This window comes from Lactuca virosa, chromosome 1 (assembly GCF_052849685.1).
Source record: "Lactuca virosa cultivar CGN04683 chromosome 1, Lactuca_virosa_CGN04683_v6, whole genome shotgun sequence".
NCBI classification, from domain to species: domain Eukaryota; kingdom Viridiplantae; phylum Streptophyta; class Magnoliopsida; order Asterales; family Asteraceae; genus Lactuca; species Lactuca virosa.
The window spans coordinates 221,687,515-221,714,596 of record NC_136426.1 but is presented as its reverse complement, the minus strand read 5'-3'; the positions used below and the strand labels follow the sequence as shown (position 1 = coordinate 221,714,596).

General features: G+C 40.7%; 1 protein-coding gene and 1 pseudogene across 1 annotated transcript; both read left to right on the top strand.

The window, feature by feature from the left end:
- Positions 1-5,640: 5,640 nt before the first annotated feature.
- Positions 5,641-17,132, top strand: LOC145127520 (uncharacterized; annotated as a pseudogene).
- A 5,528-nt stretch (positions 17,133-22,660) lies between these two features.
- On the top strand, positions 22,661-26,511 carry LOC145164939 (sodium/calcium exchanger NCL-like). The gene is made up of 9 exons (XM_079083592.1): positions 22,661-23,200; positions 23,761-23,985; positions 24,214-24,383; positions 24,515-24,660; positions 24,773-25,034; positions 25,117-25,256; positions 25,334-25,595; positions 25,699-25,965; positions 26,171-26,511. The coding sequence occupies exons 1-9, from the start codon at positions 22,777-22,779 to the stop codon at positions 26,402-26,404; spliced, it is 2,130 nt and encodes a 709-aa protein (XP_078939718.1). The 5' UTR covers positions 22,661-22,776; the 3' UTR covers positions 26,405-26,511.
- Positions 26,512-27,082: the final 571 nt, after the last annotated feature.

Here is a 27,082-nt window from a genome sequence, read left to right as displayed (position 1 = left end):
GCATCCTTGAAGCGACCCCGATGATGTTCAGGTCGATCAAGGAAGGTATCATGAAGTTGATGGAGGATCGTCTTCGGATCTTCAGGGCTGATATGGCCATTAGCCATCCGGGGGCCCGCACAAGCTCCTTCAAGGATTTCAGGGGATGTGGGGCACCATATTTCTTTGGGGTGAAGAACCCCATCACAGCCAGGTGTTGGATAACTGACATTGAGTGTGCTCAGATGATGAGCTTCTGCCCGAGGGGTAGAAGGTCAGGTTCGTTGCAGGTTATTTGAGAGAGCGAGCCAGGGATTGGTGGGAGGAGGTCAGCTATGACTTGGGAGACCCGGCCATTAAATCCATGACCTGGCCAGAATCTGTGACCAGGTTCCGAGCAGAGTTTGCACCAGCTATTGAGATAAAACAGCTAGCCAAGGAGTTTCTTGATATGACATAAACAACTAAGACTGTGGCAGAGATCACCGCCAGGTTCATAGAGAGGGCGTTTTTGGTACCCTAGTATGCGGCTGATGAGGAGATGAGGAAGACCCAATACCATGATATGCTGAGATCCGAAATCAAGGAGTTTGTTAGCTTTTCTGCCTTCCCGACACTGGTTGACATGATAGCCAGGGCGCGGGAGCAAGAGATTGATCTGGAGCACATAGGGAAGAGGAAGGCGGAGCCTGGGTAGACAATTGGGGTTTCAGCAAAGACACCCAAGGGTTTAGACTCTAGGTCGATGGGCCAGCACGGCCGGAGCCACTGTGGCAAATGTGACCGGTCGCATGACAGAGTTTGTAGGGTGGGTGGTTTGGGCTGATACAAGTGCGGCAAGTCAGGGCACTTTAGCAAGGATTGTACTACTTCTATCACCACACATAGACATCAAACCTGATTTGATCTTATTGAAATCATAGGGGCCACAAGAAGGCCAACTTCCCGAGTTTAGTATCAGGAGGACTAGTGGTAGCACCAGCCCATGCGACCCTACGGATCACGGATGACGACCAGGGAGAGGCGGATGCTCCTGTGATGAGGAGTCGGGCTTTCCAGTTGACCGCCGAGGAGGTGCGTGTTGCACCAGATGTGGTGACGGGTATGTATCTTATCCTTTACTCTTTATTTATGTTGTTTTCGTTGCATATATCTTTTATGTGTTTTGTTTTAGGATCGTTCCTTGTGAACAGTATCCCTGCTTTGGTATTATTTGATTTGCGGGCTACACGATATTTAGTATCTCTTGCGCTCAGCAAGAGATTTGCTGGATCTCCGAGTGAGTTGGGTCATCCATTAGAGGTTGAGATTACAGATGATCGATCCGTCCAGGCATCGAGGGTTCATCGGGATTGTGTTCTGGAGATGATTTGTGAGCGGTATCCGATCGATTTGGTTCCCATTCCTCTGCGCGAGAACAAGGTTATAGTGGGGATCGATTGGTTGAGCCCCAATGGGGTAATGATTGATTATGAGCGCCATCTGATACGTATTTAGACCCCAAGTAGGGAGAGTTCGTGGTCCATGGAGAGGGCACTCAGCGCGGGTCGATCATGTGCTCAGCCGCTATGGCCAAACGCTACCTTCATCAGGATTGTTCCGGGTTTTTTTTTCCTATTTTATGGATACCCGAGAGCGGGATAGGGCATTGATTGATGATAAGTCGGTTGTGCAGGATTTCACAGATGTATTTCCAGAGGATTTACCTGGAGTGCCTCTGGAGAGGCAGGTGGAGTTTCGGATTGACTTGGTTCCAGGTGCGGCTCCGATAGCCAAAGCACCATATCGATTAGCTCCACCAGAGATGCATGAGTTGTCTACACAACTGCAGGATCTGTTAGAAAAGGGTTTCATCAGGCTGAGTATTTCGCCTTGGGGTGCACTGATCCCGTTTGTGAAGAAGAAGGATGGGACGCACCGGATGTGTATTGACGATCAGGAGCTGAATAAGATAAAGGTGAAGAATCGTTATCCAATCCTGATGATTGATGATTTGTTTGACCAGTTTAGGTTGCATCTTGGTTTTCTAATATTTATCTTCGTTCGGACTATCATCAGATGATGGTCAAAGAGGACGATGTGCAGAAGACAGCCTTTCGGATTCACTATGGCCATTATGAGTTTATGGTGATGCCCTTCGGGCTCACCAATGCTCCAGTCATATTCATGGACCTCATGAATCGTGTGTGTCGATCGATGTTGGATCGGTCTGTGATTGTATTCATCGATGACATCATGCTCTATTCCAGGACCCAGGAGCAGCATGAGGAGTACATGCGAGAGGTGTTGGAGACTCTGCGGAGGGAGAGTTTGTATGTAAAGTCCTCCAAGTGCGATGTTTGGTTGGGTGAGGTGCAGTTTCTGGGGCACCTTGTCAACCATAATGGTATTTTGGTAGATCCGGCCAAGGTGGAGGTTGTGATGAGATAGGAGGTTCCGAGGTCTCCTTCTGAGATTCGGAGTTTCCTTGGGTTGGCAAGATATTACAGGAGATTTGTCTAGGATTTTTCATAGATAGTTGTTCCATTGACTCGACTAATGAAGAAGACTGCCACTTTTCGTTGGGGGCCTGAGGTACTTTTCGTTGGGATTTTTCATAGATAGTTTCCACCCTCAAGATTTGGCGTCGTTACCTTTATGGAGTCCACTATACTATTTACACAAATCACAAGAGCCTGAGGTACTTGATGGATCAGCCAAATTTGAACATGAGGCAACATCGATGGTTGGATGTGGTGAAAGATTATGATTGTGAGATCCTTTACAATCCGGGGAAGGCCAATGTGGTAGCCAATACTCTTAGCCACATGGCAGTTGTGGCTTTGATCAGGGATATATGCCTAAGGATGATAGTGATCACTCTGCTTCTGGAGTGGATTCGGGAACCGCATGTTGAGGCTATGAAGGAGGAGGAGCACCAGAAGAGTGAGCGCATTGTGGGTCAAGTGACTTCCTTTGATTATGATAGCCAGGGATTATTGAATCTCCATTGGAAATTGTAGGTTCCTTACCATGGTGGTGTGCGCCAGGTTCTGATGGAGGAGGCTCACAAGTCGAGATTCTCCATTCATCCCGGGGCGACGAAGATGTATAGGGATCTTCGTCCTGAGTATTGGTGGCCCTGCATGAGGCGGGATGTAGCTTGGTACGTGGATAGGTGCTTGACTTGAAGGAAAGTCAAGGCCGAGCATCATTGGCCTCACAGAAAGGTACAACTGTTGGATATTTCCATTTGGAAATGGGAAGAGATTACTATCGATTTCATTACGAAGTTACCTCGGACTGCGCGCGGGTTAGATTCGATTTGGGTCATCGTGGATCGGTTGACCAAAAGCACAAATTTTATCCTGATCCCGGAGAGTATCTCTGCGGAGAGGATGGTTGAGATATATATTAGAGAGGTTGTAGCATGGCATGAGGTGCCGGTTTTTGTGGTTTCTGACAGAATTGTCCAGTTTACTTCCAGATTTTGGAAGAGATTTCACGATGAGTTAGGTACTCGTCTGCATTTCAGCACGGCCTTTCAGCTGCAGATGGATGGTCAGAGCGAGCGAACCATGCAAACATTGGAGAATATGTTATGGGAGTGCGTTTTGGGTTTCAGTGGTAACTGGGATACATATATTCCATTAGCGGAGTCCTCACATAACAATAGTTACCATGCCAGTATCGATCGACCTCCTTTTGAGATGCTCTATAGGAGGAAATGCAGGACCCCGATATGCTAGGGAGAAGTCGGTTAGCGAGTTATAGGGAGTACTGAGGTGGTTATCAAGACGACCGAGCTTATTCAGCAGGTTCGTAGCAGGTTTCAGACAACTCAGAGTCGGAAGAAAAGCTATGCCGACAAGCGCCGATCAAACTTGGAGTTTCAGTTTGGGGATATGGTTCTCCTAAAGTTGTCACCTTGGAAAGGTGTCACCCGATTCAAGAAGTGGGGCAAGCTGGGCCCCAAGTATATTGGTCCGTTCAGGGTTATAGCCCATGTGGGCAGGTGTAACGTCTAAAAAAATAATGACATAAAATTTTTGTGTTTAGATTAATAAATCGTTAATACATATCATCTCCATAAAACAAAGGTAATCAAGATTTAGCAAAACATCATTAAATCAGAGTAATTCACAAAAATGCGGAAACATGTGGTGTGTGCTCTGCAATCATCCTGAGCCCTTCCATTTGAAAACCGAAGTACCTGAAACATAGACTGAAAACCATAAGCACAAAGCTTAGTGAGTTCCCCAAGATACCTCATAGCTCACATACATAAATCACATATTGGGCCCACGCCCTCCATCGGGTCATGCCCGGTCTCGAGTCCCACTCGATCTCGGGCCCCGCCCGACATCGAGCCCCATTTGGCCTCGGGTCCTGCCTGGCATCGAGCCCCACTCGGATTACAGATCTGTCAATCACCAGGCCCCGCCTTACATTGGGTCCCGCTCGATACACACATAATCATATAACCATATAATCATATAAACATATACCCTTACTAACACATGCAATAATCACAAAGACTATAGCATACCATACCATGACCGAGCCCTGCCCGGCATTCGGCTTTGCCCGGTAAGCATAAATACATATATTAATAACTAGCATACAATATACTCATCAGGCCCCGCCTGGCATCGGACCTTGCCCGGTAAGCATACCATCTCATAACGCATGCAAGAGTTACGCAGACATCTAGCACTCTAACATAAATACCATGGGCCGACATTGGTTCCTTAGACCCGCTAAACCCAGTGAGGAAACTCACCTTACACTGCCGAATCACACATACGATCTGTGGCTGCTGGCTGACAGATTCCCCGAACTGTCCGTATCAAAACAACACCACATTTACAATTGGGTTCCAAACCATAACCATAAATCTATACTCAGGGTAAAAAGACTATTTTACCCATAACCTATCTTGGTCCAAGACTAAGGCTCAAACTCACAACCTGAAAGGCCCAAAAGCCAAATAACCAACCAAGGCCCAAATATGGCCCAATTTTCCAAATTGGGCCCAAACCCCTTAATGGGCCTGATATATGTTTGGACCTAGATAGCCCAATTAAAAATGGATTGCTTGCCAAGGAGATGGGCTTTACTAATTTGGGCTTTGGAGTGTGCTTGATTTCGTGGATTTGGGCTTGAAACGGGGTGGGCCGCCTTTTTTTGGCTACATGGAAGTTGTGACCACATTTTTTTGGACTTGTTGGTGATCATGGAAGAAATTTGAACCATTTCCTTGTCTTGTGTGTAGCATGGACGAAAATTGAAGAGTTTTTGGGAGTTTCTAGTAGTTATTGGCTAGTAGTAAATGAACTAGTTAAATAAAAGCTCTTAATGATGAGTCTTTTCACTTTTTTAACTCATGGCTCCTATCAACTATATATAGGGCCGATTTCTATGAATAAATCATCACTTGAACTTGTTGCAATTTGCTCTATTTCTCACATAAGATAGGTCTCTTATCGTGTGTTGTGTTGTGTATCAATAGGTCTTGGCATTCAACCTAGTTCTTGCTTCAATAGGTCTTGAGGTAAGAACTAACCCTATCCTCTTCTCTACCCTCATAATCTCATGTTCTACCCCTCGCTCTTCCATACGAAAATAGCTCCCATACACGCATCATAGTGGTATTAGAGCCGAAACAATCCTGCAGTCACTATGGATTTTAATGATCCCAATTTTCTCTATAATCTTCAAGAAGCACTAAGGAACATCCAATATGGCCAACCTCGAAGACAAGCAAGGCGTGAACTTAGGTCAAGTGAAGAATTCAAAGTCAACGAGTTGCCGGAATTTGCGGGTGGTACGGACCCGGAAAAATACTTGAAGTGGGAAAGAAAAACTGAACGCATGTTCGAGTTCAAAGATGTAGATGACGAAAAGGCATGTAAGTTTGCCATCTTGAAATTTTGTGGTGGTGCCTCTTTGTGGTTCGAAGGGCTTAAGTCCAAGAGAACACAAGAGGGTAAAGACAAAATTGCATCGTGGGAATCATTTAAAAGAAAGTTAAGAAAAAGATATGTACCAATTAATCACTGCATGGCAACCTATAGAAAAGTAGCCGAGTTGAAACAAGGCAAAATGAACGTGGCTGAATATATAGACGAATTTGAAAAATTGTCACTTATGGGTGATATTGATGAAGTCGAGGAGCAGAAAATGTCTCGGTTTTTACGCGGGTCAAACTTGAATATTGCTAACATTGTTGATTTGTATCCATATTCTGATTTTGACACTCTTTGTGGCTTGTGTTTAAAGTTGGAAAACCAAGAAAAATACAGGAAAACCGGCGTCCCTCAATCCGAGTTCGGGAAATCTAAGTCTTGGGCTAAACCCGAGAATGCAACCGTCAATCCTTTTTCCGCGGGTAGTTCTTCCAGAGTTCCCAAAACCGCGACTCCTTCTAAAGATTCCAAGGAAACTAGTTTGTCCAAGGTGCGATGCTACAAGTGCCAAGGGTTTGGGCATTTACAAAGTTCGTGCCCAAATAAACGAGTCGTAACGTTACGGGAAGCGATGGAATTCCGGGACGAGTTGCTAGAAGAAGAAAAAAGACAAAGTTCCATCTTTGAGGAAGAGGCCGAACATGAAGAAGAAAAGGAGAATGAAAGCTATGAAGCTCCCGTCTATGACACGTTGTTAGTCCTTCGGGCATTACAAGCAAAGGTGACACACGAAGAGACCGACCAAAGAACTCAATTGTTTCATACGAAATTTCTGGTAAATGATAAATGGTGCGGTGTAATAGTGGATGGTGGTAGTTGTACTAATGTAGCATCAAGCGAAATGGTGGCAAAACTGGGATTGGTCACAATGAACCATCCTAAACCTTATGCGCTCCATTGGCTAGATGATAATAAAAATATAAAAGTAACAAAGCAGGTAATGGTAGGTTTGACGATGGGCTCGTACAATGATGATATCCTTTGTGACGTGGTTCCCATGGATGCTTGCCACGTACTTTTGGGTCATCCTTGGCAATATGATCGAGACGTGACTCATAGAGGGCGGAGCAATGAATATGAATTGAAACATAACAACAAAAAAATCATACTAAAACCCATGTCGTCGCACGACATCCGCTCGGTAAAGACTAAAGAAAAGAAGCCGAATCTTGCGATTTTCGCCACTGAACGGGAGGTTGAAAAGACGATTGACAATGGTGGCATGGTGTACCTAATGGTAGCCAAAGATGGTGAGGTGGAAAATCCTCTCTATGATGACGTGGCAGAATTCTTACAAGGGTTTAAAGACGTTTTCCCTGAAGATTTACCACCGGGCTTGCCGCCAATTCGTGGCATCCAACACCACATCGATCTCATCCCAGGAGCTCCATTACCAAACAAAGCGGCCTATCGGTGCAATCCCGATGAGACGAAGGAGTTGCAAAGGCAAGTTGATGAGCTCGTGGCCCGGGGATATGTTCGAGAAAGCCTTAGTCTGTGTGTCGTACCGGTATTTCTCGTACCCAAGAAAGATGGAAAGTGGAGGATGTGTATCGACAGTAGGGCGGTCAACAACATCACCATCAAGTATCGTTTCCCGATTCCCCGACTTGACGACATGTTAGATGAACTTCACGGGTCGGTTGTATTTTCGAAAATCGACTTACGAAGTGGGTACCATCAAATCCGAGTACGTGAAGGGGACGAATGGAAGACGGCGTTCAAAACAAAGCATGGCCTTTACGAATGGACAGTGATGCCGTTTGGCCTCACGAATGCCCCGAGCACGTTTATGAGACTAATGAATGAAGTTTTAAATGTTTTCTTGGCAGGTTTGTTTATCTAGACGACATCTTGGTGTATAGCAAGAGTCGTGAGGAGCATGTGAGTAATTTGAAACAAGTGTTCGAGACCCTAAGAGCCCAAAGACTCTATGGCAAAATGGAGAAATGATCATTCTTCGTGGACGAGGTGAAGTTCTTGGGGTATGTGGTGTCCACATCGGTCGTATCGGTGGATCAAGCTAAGATCAAAGCCATCAAGACGTGGCCGGCCCCCAAAACCATTAGCGACGTTCGATCGTTCCATGGCTTGGCGTCCTTTTACCGGCGTTTCATTCGTGACTTTAGTACGGTGACGAGTCCGATTACCAATTGTTTGAAGAAAGGTGCCTTTCGTGTGGGGAGCGGATGCCCAAAAGGCATTCGAGGTGATTAAAGAGAGATTATGTTATGCTCCTATATTGGCGCTACCCGATTTTTCCTAACCTTTTGAAGTAGAGTGTGACGCAAGCGGGGTGGGTATGGGTGCCTTGTTGATCCAGGCCAAGCGACCCATTCCTTACTTCTCGGAGAAATTAGGGGGAGCTCGTTTGAACTATTGCACCTACGATAAGGAGTTTTATGCCATTGTGCGGGCTCTGGAACATTGGAGCTATTATTTACGCGCTAACCATTTTGTTTTGCATTCAGATCACGAGTCACTGAAGTATATCAATGGTCAGCAGAAATTGAGCCCGAGACATGCCAAGTGGGTGGAGTTCTTATAGTCATTCCACTTTTCCTCAAAGTACAAAAATGGAAAAAGTAACGTGGTGGCAGATGCACTATCTCGACGTTATGATTTACTGGCTACACTCGATGTTCGCTTGCTAGGCTTCGAGGCGTTGAAAGACTATTATGGAAATTATGTAGATTTTGGTGATGTATTTGTAAAATGTAATAGCGGTTCACAGGGAGAATACTTGGTGCAGGATGGATTCCTATTTAAAGGGAACTGTCTTTGCATCCCGAAACACCCCATCAGGGAGTTATTGATTCGTGAGGCGCACAGGGGTGGGTTAGCAGACCACTTTGGAGTAGTCAAGACTTTGGAGGCGCTGAAAGAACACTTTTTTTGGCCCAAGATGTTGGGGGATGTAACTAATATCGTGAGCAAGTGTGTAACGTGCCACTTGGCTAAAAGCTCATTCAAACCGGGCTTATATACTCCCATACCCGTCCCAGTTCGCCCCTGGGAGGACGTATCCATGCACTTTATTGTGGCCCTGCCCCGAACTCAAAGGGGTAAAGATGTAATTATGGTAGTTGTGGACCGGTGTTCAAAAATGGCCCATTTTATTGCTTGTCACAAAACCGATGATGCAAGTATGGTTGCTGATTTATACCACCGGGAGATCGTCCGGGTGCACGGGATTCCTAAAACAATAGTTTCTGATCGTGACTCCAAATTCTTGAGTTACTTTTGGAACACATTGTGGAGGAAAGTCGGGACAAAGCTTTTATTCAGCACATCACACCACCCACAGACGGACGGCCAGACCGAGGTCACGAACTGAACCTTGGGCACTTTACTGCGTGCGTTGGTGAACAAGACACAGAAAGATTGGGATGTGAAATTAGCACACGCCAAGTTTGCTTACAACTGTTCGCCTACCTACGCAACAGGCCATTCTCCCTTCGAGGTTGTTTACGGCGTGAATCCTTACTTACCATTGGATCTAATCCCTTTGCCCAAGGAAGAGCTAGTCCATAAAGATGCAGATGCCAAGCTGAAGCCCGTGATGAAACTACACGCTCAGCTTCGTGATCGTATCGAAGCCATTAATGCCTCGTACAAGCAGAAGTCCAACAAGAACAAAAAGGCTCAGATATTTTCGGAAGGCGATTTGGTTTGGGTTCATCTAAGGAAAGAACAGTTCCCCGAAAATCACAAGAACAAGTTAATGGCCCGAGCAGACGGTCCTTACAATATAGTCGCACGCGTGAACGACAATGCCTATAAGGTGGAACTCCCGGGAGAATACGGAGTGCACGCAACTTTCAACGTCGGAGATCTCTCCCCTTATCTTGATGATGATGGCCTTGCAGAATTGATGTCAATTCCTTTCAAAGGGGGAGGAGATGATATATGTTTGGACCTAGATAGCCCAATTAAAAATGGATTACTTGCCAAGGAGATGGGCTTTACTAATTTGGGCTTTGGAGTGTGCTTGATTTCGTGGATTTGGGCTTGAAACGGGGTGGGCCGATTTGTTTTGGCTACATGGAAGTTGTGACCACGATTTTTTGGACTTGTTGGTGATCATGGAAGAAATTTGAACCATTTCCTTGTCTTGTGTGTAGCATGGATGAAAATTGAAGAGTTTTTGGGAGTTTCTAGTTGTTATTGGCTAGTAGTTAATGAACTAATTAAATAAAAGCTCTTAATGATGAGTCTTTTCACTTTTGTAACTCTTGGCTCCTATCAACTATATATAGGGCCGATTTCTATGAATAAATTATCACTTGAACTTGTTGCAATTTGCTCTATTTCTCACATAAGATAGGTCTCTTATCGTGTGTTGTGTTGTGTGTCAATAGGTCTTGCCATTCAACCTAGTTCTTGCTTCAATAGGTCTTGAGGTAAGAACTAACCCTATCCTCTTCTCTACCCTCATAATCTCGTGTTCTACCCCTCGCTCTTCCATCCGAAAATAGCCCCCATACATGCATCAGGGCCTTACCCTAAAGCCAAACCAATTTTCCTAGTCCAAAACACTTGTACTCAAATGGCCCATTAAGAACTCAAACACCCAAGCCCAAAAAGGAAGCCCAACACGAAGCCCAAAGGCCTAAACCCTCCTGACTGAGTACGCGAGGCTTACTTAGCTGTATGCTAAGCGTACATGCAATTTGGCTTGTATGTTGCGCTTCCAGACTTGGACACCCAACGTACTCATCCATTAAGCCAATTTCGACATTAAGCTCATAATGCTTAAGTCCAGAAGTCCAAATCAAAGATATGAGCTCACACAAGTGTCTAGACCCATAAATTCACTGACTTGGTGACTTTGCATGCCCCAAAAGAACCAATCTTCAAGATAAAGCATTATACTTTCACCAAAAGGACACCATCTCATGTATGGAGGATTCCAAACCCTAAAGGAGGAACTTTATGCATCTAGAACCTGAGAAACATCAAGAGTGGCAACTCATAGCTCCTGGAATGGTACCAAACCACTAGATCTCATTCTTAGGACCAAAAAGGGACCAAAATCATACAACATAGATCTAAGCCAACAATGAACAAGATCAAAGCTTTATACCTCAAACAAACTGGAAATGAAGCACATAATCAAGATCCACATGCTCTTCCTTGATCCACAAACTTGCACCAAACTCCATCTTCTTATAGATGACCCAAAAACACCAAAATGCACACAAAGAGCTCAAAATCACAACCATTGAGACTTAGAGACGATTTTTAGGGTTTTAGGGACTTGGAGGCTGATAAAGAGGCCAGCTAAAAAGACTTAATGTGTTTATATAGGATACAACTTCCAAATTAGGGTTTTTCCTTTACCCCTTGTACGCCATGCGTACTCCTCGTACGCCCAACGTATGAGGTTTCACAACCCCGATCTGACCCTCGATGTACGCTAAGTGTACACAACATTACGCCCAACATAATGCCCTTCGCATCAGTACGCCCCGCCTACTAGGGTTCCCTCTTAAACCCTTAAGCACTCCGAAGGCCATAACTTCTTCGTTATAAATCCGATTCCGACGATCCTTATATCCATGAAAACGCAACAAGAAGCCCTACAATTTAATCAAACCATATTTGCCTTACCATTTCCCAAACATACTTCCAATTTCCATAAAAGCCCGAGCTGACAAATTACCGAAACACCCTTTGACTCCAAAACACAAACCGAATACCCGAATCATCCAAATTACATTATCCAACCCCAAATGAGTCCAAATCTCAATTCTTCAAGGGTCCCAAACCCGCTAATACCCAATCCCTGATCACTACTCCAAAATGGGAAATGTTTCGAAATAGTGCGTTACAGTAGGGTGGCGTATCAACTGGACCTTCTGGAGGAGCTTAGCCTGATTTACAGTACTTTTCATGTCTCGCAGCTATGGAAATGTTTGGTTGATGATTCCGCAGTAGTTCCATTAGAGAACATTCAGGTGGATGACTGCCTGAACTACATTGAGAGACTTGTGGCGATCCTCGACGGGAAGACGAAAACCTTGCGGAGTAAGGTTGTTGATCTGGTTAAGGTGCAATGGCAGCACCACAAGGGTTTGGAGTAGACGTGGGAGCCGGAGGATGAGATGAGGGAGCACTACCTATGATTATTTGTAGCAGCGGACTTCGAGGACAAAGTTTGATTCAAGTGGGGGAGAATTGTAACATCCGGATCTTGTAAGTTTCCTTTTCTACCCCCCTTAAATTTTTTTTTGCAAAAATGGTCCTTTGGCTAGTACGCGGGATGTACTCTATGAGTACGCTTAGCGTACTAGCTGAATCTTGGTTGTGGAAATCGCCTACGTACGTTGGGCGTATTTGAGGCTATCCTGGGGGTACTCATAGCAGGGGAAAACCCTAATTTTTAGGGTTTGCACCCTATTTAAAGACCTTATGTCCCTCTTGATATTCACCCTCTTAGCCTCCCTTGTCCTTTTAATATCAAACTCGAACCCTAACCCTCTTGCATGCATTTTTTATCTTACCTTATGATTTTGGTGATCTTTGTTGGTTTTGAAGAAGAAGGAAGTTTGGGAAGAAGCAAGGGCATGGAAGAAGCTTGAAGATCCAAAGGTTTGACACCACTGCTAGCTCTTTGAAGGTATAAAGTTGGATGCTTGACCATTGCATGCTTAGATCTAGTTTTAGGGTTGAAAATGTCATATTTTGGTCCCATAGTTTGGATTCTTGGAGTTAAGGAACTTTAATCCATATGAGTTGTCCTTTTGAGCTTTTGAGGTGTTTTGAGTCATAAAAATTGGATCTTGATGGTTAAGCATCAACCATGCAAGTGTTAGGGACCAACCAAGTGTGCTTATGGACTTGATTCATGTTTTGAGCCCCATCCATGCATGTAAAAGCATAAAGTTTGCAACTTTATGGCTTAGGACGTTTTTAGGGGCTTGGATCTATGTTTTAGGCGTTAGGTATTAATAGAATAAGTCATAGAGGTGGTTTTCGTTTGGCTGACCAGTACGTTGGGCGTATTCCAATGTACGCTACGCATACTAGGTCAACACTCCGATTCCGGGTCAACACCACCGTACGCTAGGCGTACATGCTGAGTACGCCGTACGTACCTAAGCAGTGGGAAAAATGGATTTTTGGGCTCTCAGTTTTGTTGGGCTTTGGACTTCTCTAGGTTGGGCTTCAAGCTCACCTGTTGTAACAAGGCATTTTGGCCTAGGACATTGTTAGATGTCTTTGGGCCATATTAGGCCTTAAAAGCCTTTTTGGTTGGGCTTGGATACTTTTGGGTTGTTATAGATTTGGGCCTTAGAGGGAGGAGGCCCAATAAGGCAAATGTAAAGGGACATTTTGCCTTAAGTCAGGGATTCGGGTTTTGGACCTTCGGGTTAGAATGTGACCTAATTTCTAATTAGGATTTTATGCTTGTGCGATAGGAGAGGAGTTCACAAGTCATCCACTATATACCTTTTGACACCCACAGTTTGAGGTGAGTTTTCCTTGTAGTAACCGTGGGTCGAAGGAACCAAGGACGACCCACTAGTTATGTTATAGCATGATGATTATCTTTGTGATAATTGTTAGTCCTGTTTGTATCTGCATGATGACTCAGTGATTACTGTTATGATATTATGTGGTAGTAGTAGGGGTGAAATAGACTCGGTATCTGGTTGAAATAGAATGAAGGGGCATGCCAGCACCCAGATATGCTTGGCAGTATCCGGTTGAGATAGACCGAAGGGTTATGCCAACACCTAGATATGCTTGGCAGTATCCAGTTAAAATAGACCGAAGGGACAGGCCAACACCTATATATTCTTGGCACTGTTGGTCAATATGTTTGTGTAGTATGTTTAACTAGTATGTGGTATGTTGGGGGAAATCACTAAGGTTTGTGCTTATAGTTTTCAGTTTTTGTTTCAGGTACTTCTAGCCCGAAGGGGAAGGGCCCGACTTGATCGCCCTGCATCACTCCATGTTTTTCCGCAGTTAGTGATTTTGGGATTTGTACTCTGGTGTTATGATACAATGTGACTCTTTTGAATATTTTGGTATCAGTTTCTTATGAATGGGATGAATTTAAAAAAAATTATCTGTATTTTTGCCATGTCACAAGTGCTGGGGAGCAGTCTAGAATGAGTACCTAAATGCTTAGTAGTGGTTCTGAGGAACCAACAGGGTGAGTCTATAGCCGATCTTGACAAATATAGTCCTTTTGACTGAGGATCTAGAGAGGAAGACTTGAGACAAATACGGCTTGGTGTGGAAGGTAGTATTGGGACCGTACTACTGAAAGCACCAGATCCTTACGCGGCTCAAGAAGGAATCGTAAGGAATTAAGGAGCTTGTATCTGTGTGTATGCACTTTAGCCTGATTCTGATGGTTTTCTTGTGTGTTTCAGTATGGTGGTCACCCGAGGTTCAGGCTCCAGCGACCCCGAGAGGCCGAGTGCCAGTGATGATGAGATCCACATGATCATTTCCACCGAGGTGGCCACGACGATCAGAGTGGTTATTCCAAATATGTTCGGGTCTATTAAGACCACGTTGATTGAGACTTTTTATGAGTGCCATGACGATCAGTGATGATGGTCACACGTTGATTGAGACTTTTCATGAGCACCACCACAAATCGTTGCTGCTGCGAGACCGTAGGGGGTTATTCATTGTGGTACCGAGAGTTCAGCAACACAAAGCCACCCGAGTTTGATGGGACCCTGGACTCGATTGCTGCGATGAGATGGATTTATGATACTGAGGTTTTTTTTTAACACTTTCTTATATCTGGAGAATCTGAGGGTTCAATTCGCATTGAATATGCTTCACTCAGGAGCGAAGGACTTGTGGAAATTTGTGACAACATATTATACTCTTGTAGAGCATGTTGCACTGACATGAGAGAGATTTACTGAGTTGTTTAGGGAGGAGTTTGTGCTAGCGGTTGAGAGAGAGAGAGAGAGAGAGAGAGAGATCGTCCCAGGAGTTCCTATCTCTCAAGAAGAACATAGAGACAGTGACTGAGATTACCAGGATGTTTCATGAGAGGGCCTTGTTTTGTCCTGAGCACGTGTCGACTGAGCAGGCATGTCTGAATTGGTATCTAAGTATTCTTAGGAGGGATATTTGAGCTGCAGACCAATGCCAGGAAGAGAGAGATCGAGTTGGAGACCAATAATAGAGAGGAAAGAGAGGTTTAGGTGAGAGATAGGAAACCAATGTAGTCTCAACCGATGACTAAGCGGCCTATGCCTGCTGTATCGAGAGCGGGCGGCCAGAAGGGCCGCACTTGCGATAATTGCGGCAAGGGGCATGAGGGACCCTGTCGGTCATGGACTATTTGCTACATTTATGGCAAGGAGGGGCATTTGGCTAGGAATTGACCCAATGGTTTTCAGATTTGCTTGAATTGCAACCAGACGGGTCGTTTGAGGGCTGAGTTTCCTCAGCTTGCACCTAGGGTAGTTCACACTCTGGCTCCCGTGACCCTACGTATTACTGATGGTCGGCAGGGGAAGGCGGAGGCTCCGAGAGCTCGAGGGAGAGCATTTCAGTTGACAGCAGAGGAGGCCCGAGCAGCTCCAGACGCCGTGGCTGGTATGCGTTCTTTATTATTCTGCTTATTTATTTATGTTGCTTATGATATTGTTCATGTTAGGTACTTTCCTTATGAATTATGTACCTACTCTTGTGCGGTTTGACTCGGGTGCGAGTCGGTCTTTTGTGTCATCATCTTTTTTGTCATGGTTTTAGCATTTCACAGGAGGCCTTGAGTAGGTCATTGAGAGCTCTATACCTGATGAGCATCCAGTCTTCGCTACTAACATCTATCACAATCGTGTGCTATAGATTTTTGGTGTTGGGTATCCTATTGATCTCATCCATATTGCGATGGGAGATGTCTGTGTCATCGTGGGTATGGATTGGTTGAGCCGGTTTGGGGCTCTGATTGACTGCAAGCGGCAGTTGGTGACGATTCAAGATCCTATTAGGGGAGTGATGACCATCTACGACGAGGGTACTAGATTAGGGCTAGATTTCTATTCTGCCTCCAGGGCGAGGCAGAGTCTTTAGCATGGGTGTATGGGTTATCTGGCATATATGGTGGATACCCGGGTTTATGAGAAGCGATCAGTTTCTATTTCTGATGTTCATGTTGTGCGCGAGTTCCCCGATGTATTCCCAGAGGAATTACATGGTGTGCCTCCTATGAAGCAAGTAGAGTTCCGGAACGATTTGATCCCTGGTGTGGTGCCAATTGCCAAGGCACCGTATCGTCTTGCACCTCCTGAGATGCATGAGTTATCCTCTCAGCTGCAGGAGCTGTTAGGAAAGGAGTTCATTCGACCGAGTAGCTCTCCATGGGAAGCACCGATCCGTTTGTCAAAAAGAAGGATGGATCACACCGGATGTGCATTGATTACCGGGAGTTGAACAAGTTGACGGTAAACAACCGTCATCTATTGCCGATAATTGATGATCTCTTCGATCAATTACAGGGGGCATCTTGGTTTTCCAAGATCGATTTGAGGTCTGGCTACCATCAGATGAGGGTGCAAGAGGAGGATATTCAAAAGACGGCCTTCCAAACCTGCTATTGGCATTACGAGTTCGTGGTGATGCCTTTTGGACTCACCAACACACCGGCAACGTTCATGGATCTCATGAACCGGGTGTATAGGCCTATGTTGGATCAGTCAGTGACTGTCTTCATCGATGACATTTTGGTCTACTCCAAGACCAGAGAGCAGCATGAGGAGCATCTGCATGAGATTCTTGGGATTTTGAGGATGGAGAGGCTATATGGCTACACTAGTCAAACAAGTACTTCATTCCGATTTTCGAACTTATGTTGAGTTCCGGAATTCAATTGAAACCCAGCAACCCATGAAACTAAGGGTGTTCGTTTGGATGGATCGGTTTGATCCGATCCAATCAAGTGAATCCAAATTGATTTCGGTTTTCAAAATATGAATCCGAATAGTCCAAACTAAATTCAAATCCAATCCGATCCAATCCAATTACAATTCGGTTGGATCAGTTTTAATAATTCGGTTTTCAACAACCGAAACATTTTAAAACGACATATAATATTACCCAATTTTACACAAAAAGCAAAAAAAAATTATTTAATTGTGATTTAAATTTATAAACAATTACTATGAAATTATAGTTTAATATTTTGCAGATAAAAAGCTTTTGAGAGAAAATGCATATTAATGTTTGTTATTAGGTGAAACTTTTTGAACGTATTTGAAAACTAAATTACAAACTTAATAAATAATTATACACATATTAAAAGAAAATAAGTAATAAATTATTATTCGGTTTTTTTGGACTATTCGGTTCTTATTTTATAAACCAAAACCAATCCGAAATCCAAAATAATAATTCGGTTTTCTTGAAAACCAATCCAAAAATCCGAATATCCGAACCAAATAGTCCAATCCAAATTGTCCAATTGGACAATTCGGTTTTATCCGAATATTGAACAGCCTTACATGCAACCTACTTAAAAGATGTCTTTCACTATTTCTTAGTAAATAGATGATCATAATTCAACGAGAAGCCACACAAGCACTTTCGAGTCTCTTTTGACTCAGAAGGAAGAGATCGTTGCCCAGGATCCATCTGAATTTCAAGTCATTTTTATTTAAGATCACTAAATCCCATAAATTTAATTTGATTTATTTCTTTTTCTTTGGCACACTCTTGTACAAAAATCTTTATGATTTTTCCAAGTCTTGTACTAATTCTTTTGGATTACTGTTATTCCGAGAACAGGTTATGGTGGAGTGGCATATTCTTCCGAAACGACATAACTAAAAAGGCGGTTTCTTGGGGTTAGGGATTCAATGAAGGCGCGTAAAATTCAAATTCCTGACATCACGCGTGTCAGTTATCACGCCGCCTGATACATATAGTTGTCACGACTTTCATGGCTAATTTACCGGGATATGGATTTCAGCGAATGATTTTCTCCTACAGCTCACAAATTCTCTCAAGGAAAAACCCTTTTCTCTCTCTCTACTCACTGTTCATCTTCTTCATCGCCGCATCAATGGCTGTTTCATCTGACACAACCTCGTTTGTTGATCAATCCGCTTCAATCATCATGTTGAAAGTCAAGCCAAGTCAAAATCTGACTCATGATTTTGACTCCTCCCGCTACATAGAAGGTCTCTGGCCAATGATTGAGTGCTTGAAATTCTCCCCACTAGTTCAAGCTTTGACCATGGAAGAATCTGTTCCCTTGGTTTATCTTTCCAAGGCGTATTCCTCTGCCTTCTACAGTCAACAAAATGGTGTTATACACTTTGAGGTTGCTACCCACAAATCTTCGAATTCAAAAGCACATTTTTGCAGACTATTAGGATTTACTTCGACTGAATGGCTTGTGGATGCAGACTCAATTTCCTCTACTGCTCTTATCGAGATGTTCTTCCAAATGGGGTATTTTGGGGATACATCTCTCTTATCCAAGTTCAGGAAGCCCAATCTTCCTCCATTGTGGAATGGGTTATTTACTCTCTTGTTCAAGAGCCTGTCTGAAAGGGTTGTTGGGTCTGACAGTGCAAGCAAGCTATTTTGCACTTTAATCTATGGTCCTTACACCGACGTCAACTTGGATTATGGTTCCATTCTCTGGGCACAATTCATTCAAAGCACCGTCTCTACTTCTCGCCATTCAGAGATCTCGTATGCTCGATTCTGGTCGGTCATCATTAAACGAGCCCTTACCCACTTCAAGGTTTAACTGGTAAATGATACTATTATGGTTGCGATATATTCCTTTTTTTCAAACATCATCTTTCATGATTTCGGATCCTACCAAGTTTAGCTTTATCGGTACCATTTCGAATGTGATGTTGGACAGAGTTCCTTCAGACAATGCCATTGTTATTGAGTATCGCAAGCTACCTGTTTCTGGTGCTCGCGATATGCCAGAAGAATTGTGAAAGGCAATTGATGAAGCAAACAAGCCGAAGAGGGGAGCAAAGCGAAAGGGAAAAGCTTGTCCTTCTGAGGTACTCAAGACTCCGAAGAAGAAGGTTAAGAAGGCCGCTCGGAAACCGAGGTCACCATCTCTATTGGTTCAGGAGGCTTCAGAATCCAAAACACATTATGATCTTCGTGATGGTGTTCCAGTTCGGAACGAAGTGGAAGATATTGCAGCTACTTCGATTCCACCTACTTCAACTCCAATTCCAATGGTATCTACACCGCCTACCTCTTCTACACCTGTCTCTGATTTCTTTCACATGCCTGCTCCTCCATCTTCTCTGATAACCACTTCATCTCCAATATCTACCACTATACCAATCACCATTACTCAACTACCAAAGATCTTTGTGGGTGTTTCTTTTCCACAGATTTCTATTCCCCTATCCACCCCATTCTTTATGGATTCTACTACCACAAACACAACCAAGGTCAGTACACCTGAAGTCACTGTCAACATATCTAATACAGGGGCAGGTGTCGATTTTGGTGTTACTAAGGGTCCAGGCACATCTACTGCATCACTTTTCCTAGAAGATGATGAGAAATCACTAGAGCTAATGAATATCCAGAACATGAACAATGATCTTCAGGTTGTGAGAATATTAGAATGAGAGTTAAGAGAGAATAAGGAGGAATTCTTTTTGACTTTTTAAAGTCAATGCTTTTGAAAAATGGGTTAATGTCCATGTGGCATGGGGGTAACCGAGTTACCCCTTCATTTTGTCCAAAGTGACCAAATCGACCTGACAAAAACCATTTTGTTCCTTTAAAAAGCACGGAAAAAACTTTAGGGACTTAACGAGCAAAGTCGTAATACATAGTAGGGCCGTTGCGTCATTTTCCGTAGAATTTAAACTATGAATTATTTTTCAGATATCCCCCGTTATATTGCTAATTTGCCAATAATTTTTAAAAATAACAATGAGTTAGTGCCATATATTTGAAAATTAATTAAAATTTTCAATTCCGTTTCAAGTTATAAATAATTAGCGACAAACTTGAATAAATTTTAAATGGTTTTTGTTATTCAATATTCATGTTTGGTGTATGACTGCATCATTCTGACACTCAAAAGTTATTTTATTATATAACATTATGTGTTTACAAGTTATTTGCTTTCCGTATTTCTTGCAAAACCAAGTTCGGTTTTTTTAATTTCATATGTTTTGTTTTACATTTTGTAAAGAGAAGCCTAATTAATCGTGTCACATGCATGTATTTAAGTGTGAAATATGTATAAGTTGGTATAACAAACCGAGACATTAAATGTTTAGTTTGTGTGAAAGATAGGAGCGAAAACAATAATTTTCAAATATAATTAAATCAAAGAGAAATTAAATATTTTTCTACTTTTGTTCATACAAATTCTCCTATCCAATTAAATGATCACATATGTCATATTATTATATTAAAATATCATTAAATAAACATTAAATATTATACATGTCACTATTTAATTTGATAAGAAAATTTGTAAGAACAAAAAGTAAAAGGATATTTAATTTCTCTTCATTAAAATCTGTTGACGAATTACCAACAGTACATAAACATAATCATTAATATTTTTTGTTTTCTGGACGTTTAAACATTGTTGTTTTCATTCTACCTATAACACATTGTAACACAATGTCATCATTCAAAGTCTTCCTTTCTTTTACAAACTTGCACACATTCCACACCTACGTATGTACTTGTGAGCCGCTGGAACTCCACTACTCTATACAAACATCTTGATTATTTGTATGTAGTACCGCATTGTGTATGATGCTTAACCAGGCTTCTCCTTACAAAACGCAAAACTAACATTTGAAATTAAAAAAGACGAGATATAACATACCTTACATGAAAACGATGAAAATGACCTCCAAAACACATCACTTAAGAAAGACGTAAATTTTGGGGTATTTTGTGGCAATTTTTTTAGCCAATATGGTGCTAGATTCGTCATTGGTCTCATTAAATGTGACAATGAAACTAATCCACTTTAACAATATTTCCTATTTTGTATTAGAAAATACTTTACTGGCAGGGATGGTTATAGCAAGGTCTCTGTGTGGCACCGACAACACCTATTTTTTCTTTTCGGATTGGAAATGTTTTGATTTTTTTATCTATTTTTCATATATTGGCAACACCTATTTTATTTTGGCAACACCTACTATATATTTTTGCGTCCGTCCTTGTTTAGTTGGTATAAAATATAGACATTTTAATTACAATGTGCCTTATCATGGTATCTTTCATTTATCGATCAAAGTTAAGATAAGGGACAATGACTTAAAAGGGTAATATACTTTTTGATTTGTACACATTTGATCATTGAGTTATTTTTTCGCCCATATTTTTCCTTTTAACTTGTTTAACTGTACACATTCAGTCTTTATGACCGACTACTCCAAGTAAACCGGAAAAAAATGACTTAATAGGGTAATATATTTCTCATTTTGTACACATTAAGTCCTTCATATTTTTTTGTTGCAAAATAAGTTTTTGTTGTTTTGTATACATTCAATACTTATGACCGGTTTCTTTAGGTTCTTCTCACAACATCCTACGTTGGACAATCATTACCGATGTGTTCGGGGTTGTTGATGCTTATGACCACCTCGACCTCAATTGCTTGGTTGTCTAGGTCTTGTGTTTCGTTTATGTCTTGTGTTCTAAACGTCGTAACTTTTTCTTATGATCTCAAATTTTAACGGTCTTTATATCCACGCGTTCGTATTTAAGTCTACTACAACTTTCGTTTAGATTACTCTCGTTATAAAATAATTGTATATTTTACTTATGATCTTTATATACATGCGTTCTTTATGAATGTATAGATGAACGTATTTTTTTTATTATTTTTTTTATAAAAACGTAAGTAAAAACATATTAGTTTTTTAACATGAGTAATCTAAACGAAAATTATAGTAGACTAAAATACAAATGTGTATATATAAAGATCGTTAAAAACTAAGATTATATGAAGAAGTTACGATGATTAAAACACAAGACCTAAGCACCAAACAATCGAGGCCCCAGTGGCCATAAACATGAACAACCCCGAACACCTCACTAATGATTGTGCTATATAGGATGTCGTGAGAAAAATCTAAACAAACTATTGATAAGTAATGATTGTGTACAAAGCAACAAAGACTTATTTTGTGACAAAAAAAAGAACTAAATGTGAAAAAAAAAAAAAATAGGAATAACTAAATGCGTACAAAGTGAGAAATATATTACCGTATTAAGTCATTTTTTTCCAGTTTATCTAGAATAGCTGGTCATAATGACTGGATGTGTACAGTTAAACAAGTTAAATGGGCAAATGTGGACGAAAGAAACTATGACAAAATATGTACAAATCGAAAAGTATATTATCCGTTTAAGTCGCTTAAAATGAAGAAAAGTTAAAAAAAATTGTATAGATTCCAATCAAGGTAATTAATTTTGAAAATTGGGAGAGATAGAAAAGGGGTTAACTTGTTGTTTAATTATCGACATTGAGTTTTTTTTTACCTTCCAATTTATATAATAAAACGTCCACGAAACCTACAACCAATTTTTTATCCACGCATATTTTAAATATATATGTAAATCTGTAATTGTAGTACAAACACTTGCGGGTATTCTCAATCAACCAAGTGGACATGATGCAGATGGTAGATTCAATTAATTTTCACTTTGCATTTTCAAATATGAAGTTGTTGGGTGATTAAATTATATTATTGGCAACGACGTTGACCTTATGGAATGAAACAGATCATCATACACAGCCTGTTCAATCCTCCTAGCTCCCCCCATATAAGTTAACCTGGTACCATGGCACTTAGATCCATATAGCCACTTTTCATTGTCCTCTAGTGGGATCATGTCCAACATGACAAGTTCCCAAGGAATAGGCCTCTCTTTCATCATGCTTATGATCATTGGCATGGTTAATGGCAGATGGCTAGAAGTTGACAATCTTTCAACTTCGATGATCTCAGATGGGCTTCATGATCAGGCTTTAGAAAACCCTCCTAATCTTCATATGGTAGTTTCTAATTCCTCAGAGTCCACCATAACACTGTATGCTGAAAAGAGGTGTCAAAGCATCTACGGGTTCTTGCCATGTGGAGATACGATTCAAGAAGGGGTGTTCCTGATGCTTATGTATACGTATTTGATGATGTTGGGGGAGGAATGGATACATAAAGGAAGTGAAGCTTTGTTTGTGTTGCTCGGAGATAAGGCGATCGGTGCTAGTGTTTTCCGGGTGCTTATGGCTTTGCCACGAATCGTCATTGTTATTGGTAAGAGTGTAAGACTTTCTATTTCATGATCTCTCATTTCATTTTCATGTGTCACTGCAACAAGATATAAATATCTTATACATTTATTTATTCATAATTAAGACGAACAAGTAACAATAATTATTTTAATTACCATTATTATTATAACTGCCTAGTTGCATAAAAGTCCACTTCTTAGATTTGCATAAATAATGAACAAAACTACAAAAATGCTATTAAATTATGTAACAAAGAGACACATGCATATCGACATACATACATACAAGCATACATCCATACGTGCATACATACGTAGATTCATACACATTATGGAAATTAACATACACACACACATTTATATAATCACTAGTAATGTTGAATAAATATTTAGATTATGATTATTTCAGACGATATGTGGTTGACCAATGAGTGTATCACTGTTAAGCAATTGGTTAGGGCATGGTCGCATGGACAATTAGTCAATCATAATACTTACCTTGAACTGATAGTACTCGTTAAAGTTTACTTCTAGATCAACAATGTATTTAAATATCATATTCACATCTATATCTTTTCTGCAGTCTCTGGTGTTCTTGCTACTGCATCAGATGCCCAAAACCAAGTGGCTTTTGGGGTAGGCATGTATGCAGGATCCACTGTCATTACTCTCACGCTTATATGGGGATTTCGCATCATATTAAGTCGAGATAAGCTTCGTGGAAAGGAATCAACCCCAGAATGTGAACATCAACAAGACTCCACAACAAAATGTTTCTCTCTCAACCAGATTGTTTCGGTTTTGAATGGTTAGATCTTGTTTCTGTAATCTACGATGATTTTGCTTCTAAATAATTATTAAGATACATAAATAACTAGTCTAGTTGCATGGGTACTTTTCTTTTCTGGTTTTCTCCGGATAAGAAAGCCTATATATGGCCAACATACTTTTCGAAAAGAATTGATATACAACAGATATAAGATTTGGACATATACTACTTCTTTACAATCATAGCTTTTTGATACTCGCCATATAGATACTGGTGTTAATATTGATGACGAGACTGGAAGCTTAGCTGTAATCATGCTTCTATCAATGATTCCATTTGCCACTGTACAACTAGCCACTTTAATGAAGATTCCTGGTTCAATACTATTGGGACTTATTGTATCAAGTGCGTCACTACTCTTATGCTTTGCTCATCAGGTACGATACTACATCTACCATGTTTTTGCAAACTATAGCTCAAATTTCTATGAAATCTTGAATTTAACTTTCAAATGCCCTAAATCATATATTTACAATTTGAAGTTTCTGGATGTGCATTTTTTTTGTAGCTCTGGAATCCATGGATTCAGGCGAGGAGTTTGGCATACTTAAAGCAAGAGCACTTGCGAGCCCGCTTTTTCTATCATGTCCAGAGGCTTGCAGAAGATGATCTTATTGATGAGCATGGAAAACCAAATCTTAAGGCCTTTGAAAGGTGTTACATATTCCTTTTGATAATAATGAGATAATCAAACTTATAATTATCTTAATGTTTTCGTGGATATCAAACTAACTGAATAACTTGATGACTTGATTCAATTTTACAGTATTTTTACAAGAGCTGATACTGATAATGATGGCCACATATCAGAAGATGAATTGGAACATTTGATCCAAGAAGTGTTTGCTTTGGAAAAAGATCAAATATCCAAGGAGTATGCTAACGCAGAGATTTTGACACACTTCGACAGTGACAAAAGTGGTAAAATCAATCTCTCAGAATTCAAAAAGGGATGCACCAAGTGGTTGGAAAAATGGAAGAATGTGGCAAATAACTCTGATACAGTTTCTAAAAATCTCTGGAAGCAGGCATGTTTTTATTTTCAATGATAATTTAGTCATAAATACTACTCAAATTTGTAACTTTTCTTTTTAAATACTTAATCTACAGGTTGAGAAAGTAGCAATAAAAAGCAAGCGTGCCAATCTCACAAAAATTGAGAAAATCATGCCGAGAATCTTGAAGCAAGTCCTTGAGAAACATCAACTTGTGACAGAAGATGGAAAAGCGGACAGAAAAAAGATAGAAGGGTAAATTTCTTGATTTCCTGTCTTTTCAAGTGCGATGAAAAGATGATGTATAAATTAATTATTTATTCTACATATAGGTTATTTTCTAAGTATGATGAAGATAGTAACCAAGAAATACAACGAAAAGAGTTGCAACAGTTCATTGAGACTCTACACTTCGGTGTATCATTGGATCATGATACAGTCTTGCAAGAGGTAGTAAATGACTTTGATAGTGATGGCAATAGTTCAATCCAGAAAAAAGAATTTGTAGATGGATTCGTTAGATGGATAGAAAAAGCCATTAATCATGATCCAAGTATCAAAGATCCAAAACATGCAATAGCAAAGTTTGAAGAGGTAATGTACAAAAAATAGTTAATTGTTTAATTTGTCATTAAAATGTTTTTTACATGTCAACTTTAGTTATATACTACTGATCGACCTTTTTACAAATTTTCAGGATTCTTGGGGTGAAATTGACGCACCTATGAAAATGGGAAGACCTAAAGCAGTTATCTTGTATGTTGTATTCGGTGTTGGTATCATATATTTAATTTCAGGAGCATTCATACAAAGTGTTATACAGTTCTCAAATGCGGCTCACATACCTTTTCTCTTCACTTCATTTGTTATGGCCCCACTTTCCATGAACACTAAAATGATAATAATGGCACTCCTTGATGCTGGACCACGTGTTACAAAGAATGCTTCTTTGACATTTTCAGAGGTTTGTATAGTTTACGAAATCTAACTATTCTTGTTATACACTTTGTTTCAATGAAAAAGTGAATCATCTGAAAGGAAAACAAAATCAACTAGGAAGGTTTTCCTTCCATATCTTTCAAAATTACTATTTTATCATCAAATATTTTCATCATTAAATATGATATATGGTCCAACTAATAACATGAATATTTGTTTACGATATGCAGATTTACAATGGACTAGTAATGAATAACCTCCTGGGGTTGACAACATTGCTTGTTACTGTATATATTAAGGGATTATCGTGGAGCTACTCTGCCGAGGTGCTAACAATCATGATACCTTGCATAATTATTGGCTTATTCGCCTTCAACCGTGACACATACCCTCTTTGGGTGTCCATCTCTGCAATGCTTTTTTACCCAGTCTCCATTTACCTGTATTATGTTTTTGAACATTAACAATGTAATGTGTGGGTGGATGTAAAAGTTAATGTCTATTCGATTGGAAATAAGATTAATGCGTAAAATGTTTTCTTATTTTTTATTAATCAAATACTTTTATCTCATATTTCTTTATTGGGTGTATATTGTCTTTAGATATATAAGTAACTAAGCATTCGTTATCGCTTGGGAGTATAAAATATTATGTATAAGTAAAATATTGATATCAATGATAATGCGATATCAATGATAATGCTCCTAAACCCAGTTATCCTATATTGATGGAATTGTGTTTATGTCGAATATGTAACCTTTTTGGAAAGGTTATATTTGAGTTGTGTAACTTTTATTTTAGAAGCAAAATTTTTTTGCAAAGGTGTTGCATGTTTTTCTATTTATTGTGAAGCATGAAAACATCATATAATAATGGGGTAATAGTGGGTTATTGTTAGAAGCATTTATATGCATCATTTTTGTTTGTTTTTGTTTTCTTTTGTTTTGTATTTTGTGCACATTTTCCTGCATTTTAGTAATAAATTGGACAACTTGCGCTTAATTGTAGAGTATCCATACTGCTTATATTTTGGTATTTTCAAAGAAATTGTTGCAAGGCATGATTTGGATACGAAAAAACCTGACACATAGCGGTGTCCCATCTGACACGGGCCATGTCCTAGCGATGAAGTCATTTGTGGT